The sequence below is a fragment of the Vespula pensylvanica genome, chromosome 11, assembly GCF_014466175.1.
Source record: "Vespula pensylvanica isolate Volc-1 chromosome 11, ASM1446617v1, whole genome shotgun sequence".
NCBI lineage: Eukaryota > Metazoa > Arthropoda > Insecta > Hymenoptera > Vespidae > Vespula > Vespula pensylvanica.
In genome coordinates, this window is record NC_057695.1 from 4,570,284 (window position 1) to 4,585,283 (window position 15,000).

The window sequence follows — 15,000 nt, forward strand, 5'->3', positions numbered from 1 at the left end:
AAAAAAATGTCTTCTTTGTTGCACGAGATGAAAAGATTTTCTGTAATAGCGCAGTGTCGTTCGTTGTAGTCGCTTCTTTTTTTCTTTTTTATTTTTGTTTTGTTTTTTCTTTTACATATAAAACTCATCTCTATCGATGACCTCTAGAAATTGTTTTTCGTATATCGAAATCTCTTTTATTTGAATTCTTTCTTGAATTTAACAAGCTCAAAGCAAAAAGCCGATAGAGTAGAGATACGTAAACCCCCGGAGTGTGTGGAGCCGACTTCATTGCAATGGCACAGTGTTGTGTGTTGCAGTTGTTTGTGCCATTACAGGTCGCGAATGAAAAAGGAAGAAGAAACCGGTCGTCTTTTTCTCTCCTCGCAACACTTTCACTGCGAGTCCCGTGACTCGTCTCTCTTCGCCTCTCTACCCTCCTCTTGTCCTCCTTTACGGAATCACTTGGTTCGCGCGTTCCACGTTGTACAACTTTTGTCCAGCTTCCTATACTTGTTTATGACAGATAGTAATGGACAAAAGATTTACGATTAATCCGGAATGAGGAAAAATAGCGGAGGGCCATTTTCAAGATCAACACCGACTCTACGTATGCACGTATTCTTTATACGTCCGTTGGTATATCCAAAACAATGAAGAAGTTTTTTTTTTCATATTCCTTTCAATGGGGAGAAAAACAAACAGAGAAAAGAAAAATAAAATATAAAAGAACGTAAGATGGAAAAAAAAAAGAAAAAAGAAAAATTCATTTTCTTCGAACTCTGCGTGTGGTGCTCGGCTAGATGATTTAATATTTCGGATGACCTTCAGAAACGTCCTCTTTCTTTCCAAAGAATCCCTCTTGTTAATTCTCAAGAAAGGATTTACGTCATTAAGATTTGAATCGTTTGTTAGGTAACGCAAGGCTATATTTGAATTTCTAATCGTTTAACGAACTCGATAAGATTTTTTTTTTTCTTTTCTTTTTCATAATTAAGATCCTTAACAGATTATTATTTTAATAAAATTGTCCTCTCGAAAATGACAAATGAAAATATTTCTGTAATTAAAACGATTGTATTTGTTAGTTGAATCTCTTCGATTGCGTTAAACAACGAGCTACCGGCATCATCTTTCACGGCTGACCACATGGCCCATAACTACTGACGATTGATAGCCTCACATGACTGCTGTCACGTTGTCCGAACTCGCTTTCTTTACGTCAATTGGAAAGCCGAAGGACATTTTACTCGTACTTGTAAAAACGGTTTAATTGATTACAAATATGGGGAAACAATGTGTTCCGAGTTCTGAGGGGATTACCTTTAACGTCTAATCGTAATCTAGCGAATGGATTGGATCTTGGAAAAAAAATGACAAAAAAAAGAGCTCTATTCGATTGACAATCTTGTTCTATTCGGAAAAATTTATTTTTTCATGGTGAACTTAATTATCGACTAATTATACGAACGTAATTCGAAATAAATGAAAAAGAAAAGAATAATCAAGGAGAAAACTATTAGCAATTATTCGCGCATTGACATAAATTAAAAATGAATTAATAGAAATGATCATATTGGATCTTATCGATCAACACTTTTCATTCTTCTAAGTTAACAGTTGTTTCGAACTATTATAGACATATTGGATTGAGATTCGATTTATGCATGATATAGATTTTTCTTATTTGATTATACGAGAAAACCCATGAGATCACTAAAATATCCTTTGACGTGATCTCACGTTCGAACGTCGTGAGTTCAAAGCTCTGAAAGCAGGAAGTTATAAGTTACACCCTAGAGGCAAGAATTACCTTGGTCTGATAGAATAAATCCTGCATATATATATACACACTCACACACACACAACACATAAACACATTTATTATATATACACACATATATGTGTATATATATATATATATATATGTATTATTCTATCCTATCTATTCGATTAGTTGTCGTCGCGTTTCTCATTTCAGACGATAGTCGTTGCAAATTAAATTAATTCATAGAATTGACTAAAATTTATTCAACTCGTTGAAAAATATTCATGGGTCGAGTTTTCGATAAAACGTATGAATGTAGTTACATACATCTCTCTAGAAAGAGACTTTCGTTTTGTTCCTGCATATTTTCTTTTTATAACTCCCTACATGATATAAACGTAACATTTCTCTTTCTTCTTCTTCTTCTTCTTCTTCTTCTCATCTTTCTTCTTTTTTTTTCTTGTCCTTTTTTCTTCCTTTTTTTGATTTAATTCTTTTTTTTTAAATCTTACAACCAAGTCACGAGTAAGATGATCGCCATATATTCGAAAGTTTGGTATTTTCAAAAAAATTTCGCTGACACTCGTATAAAATTCTGACATTTGGAGAATACCAAAAGGATTTTTTTTGTAGACTTGGTATTTTTCATTCAAAATTTTTTTTCTTGGTTTTATTATACATTTAATATACATTAATATACATTTTATTTATGCATTTTGTAAATATTATAGAAAAGAATAGATGATAACACATTTGTCAATACAGTCTGACACTGTCTTGACACTGTCAAGGTCACACAAGATCTCAACAGACATACACAAACACACGTAAAAAGATTAATTAATATTTCCTTTCGAACGTACGATCTATCATTTTGAAAGGAGCAACCGTTTTACTACGTTAATGGAATTCTTAATCAATCTGGTTACTGCAGATGCAATTGTGTGCATAAGATGAAGTTATTCAAAACGAGGAAAAGTAAATTAGTTATTATAATCATCGTATAAATATTTGTACTTATTATTTATATATATATTATTTATATATTACATATGTATATGTTATATATATATATGTATATATGCATTGGATTATAATAATTATAATAATTTGCCGTTTATCATATTCGTATTGATGGAAGAGAATGATTATAATTATAATTCAAGAAAACATTAATAAAACATGGTCTCGATTATGCTAATTATTTCAAGGAATAAATGTCATAAAGTTGTTATGAGAAGTTGGATTTTTATAAAATTTTATGAAACTAATATCGTTTTATCATTCATGCGGGCACTTTTGACGTGTTCGTAGAACTTTCTTTTATATACGAAATATTTTCCTTAATACGATTAATCTAAGCAAGGATCTAATAACGTCACGAGATCGTTAAAGATCTAAAGCATTGTTATAATAGCCTCTTTGTGAATTACGGTACTTGTAAACGATGCAAAAGACCTCATCATACTTAGTTTCACGATTAAATACACCGATCATCGATACCAATACAATCCAATATCGTGAATGCTATCGGCGATTTCAACGTGTTATGGCCTTTTATCGATAAAACTATAGTTCAATTTCAGATCGGTGATCGCGATACGTGGTAGTGTCGAGTAGTATTAATAGACAACGGATCTCACTTTCAGTCATACTTAATAACTAAGAGAATTTCGCATACGTTTAAATCCTAGACGAAAAGGCATTGACATTTTAATTCTTGAATTTGTATGAGTATCATCAAATGGATTTTTAGTCGTTGAGAATCGAGTCTTCGAAATCAATTGTCAGTTAATTCCAAGATTTTCGTAGATTCTACGTTATCAGTCGATAGAATCATCGTAAATTAGCTATTCCGTCAGCCAATTAAATTGATCAATTCTCAATTTGACAAACGAGTTTCCATTGACGTCATCATTGACATTAGTTGTTTCAAAAATTGTCATGCTTCGTCAAAGATTTCATCTTTAGTGACGCATTGAATATAAAGAAGAATATAGTGACGTATAGAATATCTTTAATCGCGTTATTGAATATAGAACTTAGGTTTATAATTATCGATCAAATGAATACTACGATATGAAAGATTCTCATACTCGTATACAACCTTTTGATTAATAGATTATAAGAGATACTCGCGAAGTTGGAGGAAATTGAATACGGTGATTTAAGTATTTCCGTTGGTATCGTTCTTGGTGATTAAGACATTCCGTTAATTGAATGAAGTAATGAAAGACCAACCTGCCCTACAGCCATATTGCCATTATCAAACTGTGACTTCTACTCTGATGATATTAATAATGTGATTATCTTCGCACTAATGCGAAAATCATAAAAATTTGATATTTATTTAATTTTAATGTGTTCACGTGTATACATAAAGCAAAAGACACGAAATCGAGACAGGTAAAACACGTGTTTCTTCGATGCATACAAACGCAAATTGAAACACATAAATACGTAACGTGATCCTAGACTCGTATCGAATGTCACATCTTAGCGAGCGTCTCCAGCGGATATTTTTTCTTCTTTTTTTTTTTTTTCTTTTGCACGCGACCGTTCAAGGTGGGCGGTATATTATGTTATGGAGGACAACAATCATTCCAAATCGATCTAAGATTAATAGATAAAAAAGAAATTCTTAAGTTGAAAGAATTATTATAGAAAGAAATAGGATCTACGAGGGAGTCATTGCGTTATTAAAAGAATAACGTTAGACTGTCTCGTGCATTTCGATACGAAGAAAAAGGAATGAAAGATCGAGTGCCCCGTTCCACGAAGACAAGTCAAAGGGTGGTGGTAAACATCGATGGATGGAGAGAAGAAGGGGATCTCTTTAAACCACGCTGGAGTGCAGCCACCGTACTCACTGTTAAGTAGTCTCGCTTGATAGCTGGATTTCACGGGCTTGAAGTGTCCAGGAAAAGTGTTAGCTCGAACAAAGAATAAATAAATAGACAAGTTCGATAAAAAGAAGGCAGGAAGAAGGAAGGAAAACGAAGGAAAGAAAAAGAAAACATATATATATATACATATATATAAAAGAGTGAAATAGAGACAGATAGATAGAGAAATAGAAATAAAGAGAGAAAAAGAGAGAGAGAGAGAGAGAGAGAGAGAGAGAGAGAGAGAAAAGCTAAAGAGAGAAGACGAACAAATTATTAACAAAACAAAAAAGGAAAAACAAGGAAAAAAAAAGAATTCTTCTTCCTGGTAACACAAACGAAGAACCTTTCATCTTTCTCTCATCAACAGTCTGCTATATACGCATACATATATACGCACATATACATTGAATCCAAAGGAACCTTTCTCTCTTGCAAGAGAGAAACGCATGAAGAAAGAAAGAGAAAGATAGAGAAAGAGAGAGAGAGAGAGAGAGAGAGAGAGAGTGCGAGCTTTCGGACGATCACTTCAACAAGTTCGACTTCGTCTTTTCTTCGTTACTCTTATTAAACAACCAACGTACTTCTTCTTTTTTTCCTTCTTCTCCTTCTTATTCTTCTTCTTGCTTACTTGCTTACTTGTTTGGTTGTTAAAAAGAGTAAGTACGCGAGCGTAGAAGCACGCTCTCGCTTTCACTCGCGTCCACTCGCCTCTTCTTCCTCCACCACCTCCAACCATCAGCATTACCACCACTACCACCACCATTACCACCATTACTACCATCTCCAACACCAATACTATATTACTACTACAACTACTACTACTACACTACTACTACTACTACTACTACTACTACTACTACTACTACTACACTACTCCTACTACTACTACTACTACTACTACTACTACTATTATTACTACTACTACACTACTACTACTACTACTACTACTACTACTACTACTACTACTACTACTACTACTACTACTACTACTACTACTACTACTACTACTACTACTACTGCTGCTGCTGCTGCTGCTGCTGCTGCTGCTGCTGTTGCTGTTGCTGTTGCTGTTGCTACTACCAACTCCGTCATCGTCATCGTTTTACTCTCCAGTGCTATACCTACGAAAGGACTATCGCCTTCTCGTGGTCTCAGTTTGCCGTCGGACCGGCACCGTTACCGACGCGTGGACTCTCCTCTTATAATCGGTTTATACTTGTGTGTGGAACCCTCCAAAAATAATAATAATTATTATTCGCTATTATTATTATTATTATAATTGTTAATATTGTTTATATTGTTGGAGGCAAGGAAACGGAAAAATCGCGATTGACATTATTTCGAGAGACCGTTTATTCTTCTCTCCTTTCTCAATTTTTTTTTTCGGAGAGATTCTTTCCGCAATTTTTTGTTCTTTTTTTTCTTATTTTTTTTTCTTTTCGTAAATTCATTTTCAAGAGAAAGAAAGAAAGGAGAGAGAGAGAGAGAGAGAGAGAGAGAGAGATCAAGCTACTTCTACGTTTCGATCGTCTGTGAAATTTTTATATTGAAGAATCATGGCGATTGGAATCGTGAAGAAAACGAGCAACTTCAGTTTTGTCAGGTAAAATTTTTGATTCTTTTTTGGATTTTATTAATTGACATTATCGTTTGGAAAGTTTTCTCTTTTGATTTTTGATTATAATTTCAAAGACCGAAGAGAAAGCTTTGGTGTTTGATTATAATAGAATCATTTAAGAGATAGCTGAGATTATGTGCAAATATTTATAAATTTTCTTTCGTTCCTTTTTCTTTTTTTTTTAAAGATTATTATTAACCATTTCAATTAATCACATTTGTTTGAGTAAAACGAAACAGCTTCTTTTTTTATATATATTTCTCAATTAATATAATTTGATTGAAATTTGTATCAACAATTGCAAAAGAGAGAATTTTTTGAACAATTCGTGATAATTTTTATCAATAATTAATGAAACTAATATTGTTATTTTATTACTCTAAAAATTGAAATTTTCAAGTATCTTAAGATCTCATGATTTTAATTCAGTCAGCAAAACTAATTTGTAAGCATCACGTTGAAATTTATATTTGAGTCATTACTTTCGACACTAAACCAGACATTTTTCTCAAATCCATATAATTTCCGTTATTTACAAAGTAACATTTTGTCACATTCCATGCAATTTTAGGACTTCAAATTCATTGCAATTTGAAGATTGTCATTAAAATTAAGTTTTAAGTTAGGCAAGCAAATACGTGAGAGTTGAATGGTAATTTTAAACGTCGTTTGTGGTTCGACTTAGGTTTCGCTTTAAAATCATTGTCAATCGATTATTTTAAATTTAATAATGGAAATCTTTTTAAATATTTTACAGTTGAAATAGAAAAATCGTAGATAAAAATATCAGTTTCTAAAATCGTTGAATTTTCTTTTCCTATCGAATCGATCTTTTCGTAATTCTAATCATATGAATTTATGTTCAAAAGTTGAGTTCGATTATTTTATGATTCATAATGAAATGATTCATTTAAATTACGTCGGAATTTATTATCACGCAGTTTCTTCTAGTTCCGTTTGTACGTATAATTATAATAAATTTTAATAAACACTCGAAGAATTAATGATAAATCGATTTGCATTAAATTTTTGATGATATTAAAGAGATTGAAAAACAAGTAAAAGAGATAGAAATACAAATTTGAAGTATTCGATATTATGAATCAATATTAATAAATGGAATTGCTTATAAAGAATCTTTATTTTTTTAATAATTTTATATTTTTTAATACTACGTTCTATACTCTCTAATTTGAATGAATCACGTGACGGAAAAAGAGAAAGAGAAGAAGAAAACAAAAAGATAGAAAGAGAGAGAGAAAGAGAGAAGAGAAAAAGAAAATCGATCGTGTAATTAGCTAGAGAATCGCGTAAGCTTCTCTCATGTGATCGCCGAAGCGAAATTATGTATAGTACGATCTAACTCTGTATTGTATATACATACGTACATGCATACATACATACATATATATACATATATATATACATATATATATAAATATGTACATACATATGTGCGTTTAGGAAAAGCCGAATAAGAAGGTGTAATATACGAGAGTTCTTGGAGAAATCTCTCATTGAATAACGGGAAACATGAACGTTAATTTTGTACCAACTTTCGGTCGATACATCGAAAAAATATTATATATTTATTTATTTATTCTTTATTTTCTATAATTTTTTTTCTCATCATCTCTCGTATTATTTATCTTTGTTACTTTCCCTATTTTATCTCGACTTTAATCATTTTAAATTATAAATTAAATTATTTTAATTAATTATTCAAAGTTTTTCTGAATATGGTAAATATGAGGAAAAAGAAATATTAATGTTAATTAACAAACAATAAGATGCATTTAATGTATGCATTTAATCATTATAATATGCACTCTCTCTCTCTCTCTCTCTCTCTCTCTCTCTCTCTCTCTCTCTCTCTCTCTCTCTCTCTACACACACACACACACACATACACAGATTGTTCGTAACAGTTACAAGGTATTATAAAGTATATATATTTTGTAATTATTACGAACAATCTGTTAAAAAATTTCACGTTTTCGCACATTATTTCTTCTTCTTCTTTTTTCTTTTCCTTTTTTTCTACCAAGAAAAGAATTCTCCATTTAATCTAATTTAATTAAGTTTGCATTACTAAACTTTTTGTCTTCTCTTTTTTTTCTTTTTTGTTTCTTTTTCTCTTCTATAATAATAACACGCACCGTTAATTTTCACGGAAGTAGAAAGGTAACGATGTACGATATAACGACGTGTAACAAATCGTATCTCTTTTGCGTCACGTATACCCATAATTTCATTCTATATATATAGATATATACGTGTAAAAGTAATTCATATATATATATATATATATATTACATATATATTTTTATATGTTATATATATATATATGTATAGTATTAATGATTTAGTATCGCGTTAAGTAACTACAGTCATTGTTAGTTATAAATACACGTCGGGGATGAGCGAACTTGATATCTACATATCGTATACTGGTTATGAATTATTTATGCGAACGGCAAGAATTCAAAGAAAGTTCCATATTTTCGAAACTTTCACCCTCGTGAATGCTCCTAGATATATATATGTGTGTGTGTGTGTGTATGTATGTATGTATATATTATCGTAAACATTCATTTCTATTATCATATAATTCATTTATCTATTATTTATAAATAATATCGCAATAATAATTTTGATATAATATCAAACATTCATTTATGGTTAAGTAAGAGAAAATATTCAGTCTTTTTTCCTTGTTGATCTATAGTTCAATCATATTTGAATTACTTTGTTTCAATATATAGAATGACAAGATGAATTAATATAAATTTTATTCTCATTTATTTTTTTTTTTCCAAATTATGTGACGAATATTTCTAATTTAATACTAAATGTGTTTTATGCAAATTGCATATTTTTTTCTCTCTATGTTTTTCTCTCTCTTTCGATTTTAAATATAACATATTTTACGTCGACATTCTCTTATCATTCCTATCATCGTATAAAAAACGCATTAACAATAAAAGGTGGTAATTATTATCGTCATCTTAATATCGATCTAATAGATATCAAATTCCACAAATTCGATATAAACGTTCTCTTATCATTCTTATCACGATATAAAAATACGTATTAAAAAGAAAAAAGAAAAAAAAAGAGATCCCATTATTTTCATCTTAACGTCGAATCTAATAGATGCATCGAATGCAACCAAATTTGTTTCATCAACGTTCTCTTATCATTCTTATCATTTTGCAGACATATTTACGTAATAATAAAGAAAAGAGAGAGAAGAGAAAAACGTAATGATTATTACGTTTTAGTTAGGGAAAATTAGCAACATATGACACAATTGTTAAATTAATCGAGTTAAATAGGTCAGGAGGTTATGACCGTCGATGTTCGTACTTAATGCCGTTCAATGATCATAGAAAAGTTAAGTAAGGATGGAGCGAAGGTAGTAGTAAAGGAGGATAACGACGTTGTGGATGATGAAGTCAAGGAGAGCAAGTTTTCGCGATGCTCTCCGATCGTTCTCCGCCATACTCCCCATCCTCATTCACTCTTACTGACTTAACATGACGATAAACATTCGAGTGACTTTTATCGAACAAATTCTAAGTTTCTTCCTGCTTCTCTTTGTTTTACCTTTGAACGAATCCTCCTAATGACGTAACACGAGTATTATCGCATTGATGAAAATAATTTTTGCACGTGCACTCTTTCTCTCTTTCTCTTTCTTTTTCTCATTCTCTATCTCTCTCTTTCTCTCTTTCTTTCTTTCTCGTGGAACTAAAAGGATTCTATGCAAAAAAAAAACATGTTCTTGCATAAGCGCCAGACAAATGCCAAGAGTCTTGACTCTCAACCTGTTTTCTTTTTTTTCTTTACATTTTTCGTTCTTACTCATTTTTTTTTTCTTTCTTTTCTCTCTCTCTCCCTCTCTCTTTCTCTTATGTTTTTTTTTTCTAGACAAATATTTTCATAACATTCTTTCAATCTAATATTAAATGTCGAATCTTTTTTTTTATAGTTTTTAATACCGAAATCCAAGAATTTTTTCGTTGATTAAGTATGTCTAATTAAATCTGATAAAGAGAGAATTATTTAATCTCAACGAATGCGTGCAAAATATAAGATAGAATTTCGTATATCATTTGTATCACATGGCAGGAGAATTCTCGTGTAATTTTCATTGATTAGATACATGTATCTATATCTAATCGCTGGTTAAAGAGAAAATTATTTAATCTCGACAAATATAAGTACATATGTACGTAACACAAATTACGATATTTTTATACCAATTTGATACAAAATTTGAATAAGTAAGGATCATTATATTAACTCTAAAAAAGGAACTTTCTTCATCACGACATAAAATAAAATAAAATAAAATAAAATAAAATAAAATAAAATGAAATAGAAGTGTATTTACACGGCAGGACGATTCTCAGGATGATACTCATGCAATCCTAGGAAAAAGTTACCCAATAGTTTTTTCAACAATCTTCTCTAAGGTGAACACCAGTTGAATCAAGATCCCATTGAATGGAGTTTCTTGGGTAATCCTTGTTGTTGGTTCTCGGACTATCGTCCGATTAATCGGAAACTCAAAGAGTGTTTCACGGGATGACACGTTCCTACTACTCTTTTTACACGCGTTTCATTCTCGTCGACGCTCTCGAAATCATCAGTGCTAATTTAGCGATTAGCGTAATCTTTCGACGACCTTCACAGAACATTCTTTTCGTCTCTTTCTAAAAAAGAAAGAAAAGAAAATAAAGATCTCGTCAGTTCGGTCCACGAATACGCTATCTTTTTTTCTCTTTCTCTCTTTCTTCTCTGTCTCTCTCTCTTCCTCTCTCTTTCTCTATCCAGCAAAACGCGTTCGACCACTCTCGACGATCGAATCGAGAAATACTTTCACCGATCTCGAACACTTCCTCGAGAACGCATCGCCTTCCATTTCCTTCTCCATTCCTATCGATACACACATTTTCCTTATTTCCCTTTTCATATTTTATTTATATTAGAACAAAATAGTATCTATATCTCTTCTTTTTCTTTCATCGATACGAAAGAAAACTTCAATGTTCTTTTTTATCGATTTAAGTGTGTCCTTGACACCATGAGACGTTTCTCTGGCATTTTTGGGGCTACATAGGTAGATTTCCAGACAGGCTCGTCTTGTACATACGAGAGACAGAGAGAAAGAGAGAGAGAGAGAGAGAGAGAAAGAGAGAGAGAAAAAGAGAGAGAGAAAGAGAGAGAAAGAGAGAGAGACGACGCACGTGTACGTCTCGCTCTCGAAGAAAGATTTCTCCGGTTTCCGTTGACCCACTGACACTGAATTATGCTCGACGGTCGGCTGGCGTGTGCCTTGGCTTCGTGACTACGTTCTGACTATACCTAGTACCTAACTACCTGCTCGGTCTATGTACGCGTTATAACGCACGTTTCCATTAAGTAGGCACCACTGGATATGTCCATAAAAGCGTTACGTTCACTCAAATACCATCATTAATTCGACGTGCCTAATACGTTCCATAAGAATTTATAATAATGTATTCCAAACGATTTTCTTTTTTCCTTTCCTTTTTCTTTCTTTCTTTTTTTCTTTATCTTCAATTAATGGCCCATTTTTAATAAATGTTAGGATGATGGTGATGTTCAGTTAGAACTGGTATGTAAAAGAGATATGCAGTTTTCTACTGGGAACAATGTCAGGGACAAGAGTAGGAAGGAATCTATCTTGGTTGACAAGAAACGCGGGAAAATTTTGTTTCATAAGCAAGAAACTTTTATTTGTTTTTTATTTTTTCTTCTTCTTCTTTTTTCTTATCTGTATATTTGGAGAAAAAATTATTATTCAATAATATTATTCGATAGGTATCGAATGACTATAACAATCGATACGAGATAACGCATCGTTGGAAATTTGATCGATCTTGTTCATTTTATATTTTTCTCATTTTATGAATTTATATTGAGAAGTAAGAGTGAATTCAGAGAGAAAGAGGTGTTATCAGATATTTTCCGAATTGGTGCTTCCCCTTTTTCTTTGGAACGAGGAAACGAATGATCTTTTGTAGCTCGAGGCTACCGGCATCCCTGGACTTGGTTAGCCTGCTCTTCTACCTGCTCTTTTCGATTTGCCCGTAGGGGCAAAAATGAGAGCCAACTTTACCTTCTATCCACCTACATGTTACCGTTGAAAGTCGACGAAGTCTTTCTCGAGAAGTGGTTCTCAACCTTCGTACTTTTTCTTGCCTTTCCCATGAGATTTCCCATTACATTTCTGTAACTTTTCTTTTTTTCTTTTCTTTTTGTTTCTTTTCTTTTCTTACTTTTCAATTAATCAACGATTATTTTGTTCGTTAGATAAGAAAATTAATTTGATTGGAATTATTCGAATCTTTAATTAAGGCTTCAGTAATTAATCCTAGGTGCTAATTTCACTTCCTTTTCTTTTTTATTTCTTTTTATTTCTTTTTTCTTTTTTCTCTGAGAACATTAGTTGGATTCGATGTTTTGGGAATTTTGGGTACACTTAGATTTTCGTAAACAGATACTTTACTCACTTGAATCGTATTATATTTTATTATTATTATTGTTCATTCGATGGTTCATTAGCGTATATTTCATACACGTTTTTGTATATCGATATTATTTTATTATCCAATTTTTTTTATTTTCCTAATGAGATTGTGAATTTAGCATTCATTTGGTATCTTTATTTAATTTTTAATAGAGAGTTTATGTAACCATCTGAGTCACGATTCTTTTTTCCCAAAAATTAATAGGGATTCGATTCTAAATATAGTTTTGATAACTCAAAAAAAAATATATCAGCGGAATTCAATTTTGCAATTAACGCATGATAATATGGCAGTATAAAAATTATTATTATATAAAGTAAAATGAAAAAAGAAAGAGATAAAGAAAAAAAGAAAGAAAAAAAGCATGAACGAATCGAAAGAAATCAGGAAGTATTTAAAATTACGTTACCCTAATTGCATACTTGAAATAGTTTCACATTGAAGTGGATAGACCAGTTTTAAAATAGACAAGATTAAAAGGGTATTTTCGGCATAGAAATTCAGAGTCGGTAGAAATGTCGCGAGGTGGTTAACACGTTCGAATAGTTGTAGTCGTTGCACTTTGAGGATTGCAACTCGCATAGTTTGCTCGTGACTGTCACGAGTTTTGTCTCTTAGACTCGATTGAGTTTAAATGTCGTTCTGTCGTTCATATTTCTTCCCACTCCTTTCTCTCTCTCTATTTCTTTCTTTCTTTTTTCTTTTAGATATGATATTTATATTTATTATTATTATTATTATTATTAATTAATTAATTAATTATTATTATGATATATATATATACAAAATTTTTGTATAAAATTTGTTATTATCAATTTTTGTTTTATATTCAACTCTTTATATTATATAAATAATTATATGTTTATTATAATTATGAATTATTATTATATATATATATATATATCTATGTATCATATTTAGAATATGCAACGAATTCTAAAACTTTCTTTCGTATCTTCGATCAAACTCTACGGAATTTAAATATGGCGATTGAGAAATTTGCCGAGAAAAGAAATGAAATCGATCGCATCGAATCTTCGTATAAGTTTGCTCCTCTCCCCCGGCCATCACCATCACCACCTTCCCCCACTTATTTTCTCTTTCTCTTTCTTTCTCGTTGTAAAACTTATCCTTCGAACATTCTCTTCCTTCACAACTTTTGATCCTCCATCTCTTGCCTTCTCTTTTTCCGTCTTTCTTTCTTTCTCTCGTGCACAGAGAAAGTATACACAGATATACGCGAATACCTTTGTAAAATCGCCGCATACCAACGATTACGATGGCACACTGTCGTAGCTGAAGTCGATGGAAATCAACTTGAATCGTGAAATGCATTTTTCTTTCCCTTTCTTTTCTCTATTATTTTTATTTATTTTTTCTTTCCTTTTTCTCTTTAAAATTTTTAGCTTTCAAGAAAAATTCTTTCTCAAATATGTTTCTCGATCTAATTATTATGTAAGTTCTAATTACATATAAGAAGATTTCTATGATAATTCTCTATTCTTTTTTTATATTATACGATTATGTATTGTTGGATTAATCGTTTCTGCCTTTAATTTGTCATTCGTTGAAGAAATTTATCGTGATGACAGATAAAATATTGTTTTGTCAGGTATCTCGTTTTCCATATAATTCTTCATTCGATTAATTCTTAGATTATTTTAAAAGTTGCAAAATTGAAAAGAATAAAAAGGAAAACGTTTTTTTGAGGTAAAAGAACGTTGATCTTAAAATCACTGAAAGTCTGTCGACTTTTTGTCGTCCTTCGATTACGTAAAAAGATCATTTACGAGATTGGTAAGTTCGGTGGCGTTTAATTAAATGATTGTTTCAGGAGTAGCGTGGGTTTGCTCACAACGATGGTCGTCGTGGGATTGGCACTTTCACCTACGTTCCGACAGTACGATATTTCGGGTAAGTGTGATCATGTATCGCTACGTAATCAGTATGTATATATAATATCTTTCATTCATAACTGAACTTCAAGTTCGATTGTTCCCTCTTTCAATAAGACATAACATTGTTATATTGCTGAAATTTCTTTTAAATTCATTTTTCTTTCTTTTTATTTATTTTTTCATGTTTGCGACATATCTTTTTATTTATTAATTTTTTCTTTTCTTTCTTTTTCTTTTTTTTCTTTACAGAATATGTTTACGGCGTTGACAGCGATTTACAAGCGAG

At 31.4% G+C, this 15,000-nt stretch overlaps 1 protein-coding gene across 3 annotated transcripts in view; it reads left to right on the forward strand.

Moving 5' to 3' along the window:
* Nucleotides 1-15,000, forward strand: part of LOC122632920 — a 34,836-nt gene that overhangs the window by 9,973 nt on the left and 9,863 nt on the right. For 2 of the 3 annotated variants that reach the window (XM_043820242.1, XM_043820243.1), the window contains exons 4-5: nucleotides 14,651-14,730; nucleotides 14,964-15,000. The exon at nucleotides 14,964-15,000 is cut by the window's right edge and continues 51 nt beyond it. In XM_043820242.1, coding sequence (XP_043676177.1) covers nucleotides 14,651-14,730; nucleotides 14,964-15,000 — 117 coding nt within the window. Of the gene's footprint in view, nucleotides 1-6,113; nucleotides 6,239-14,650; nucleotides 14,731-14,963 lie in introns of those variants that run through there. The other variant, XM_043820241.1, reaches the window with a different exon arrangement.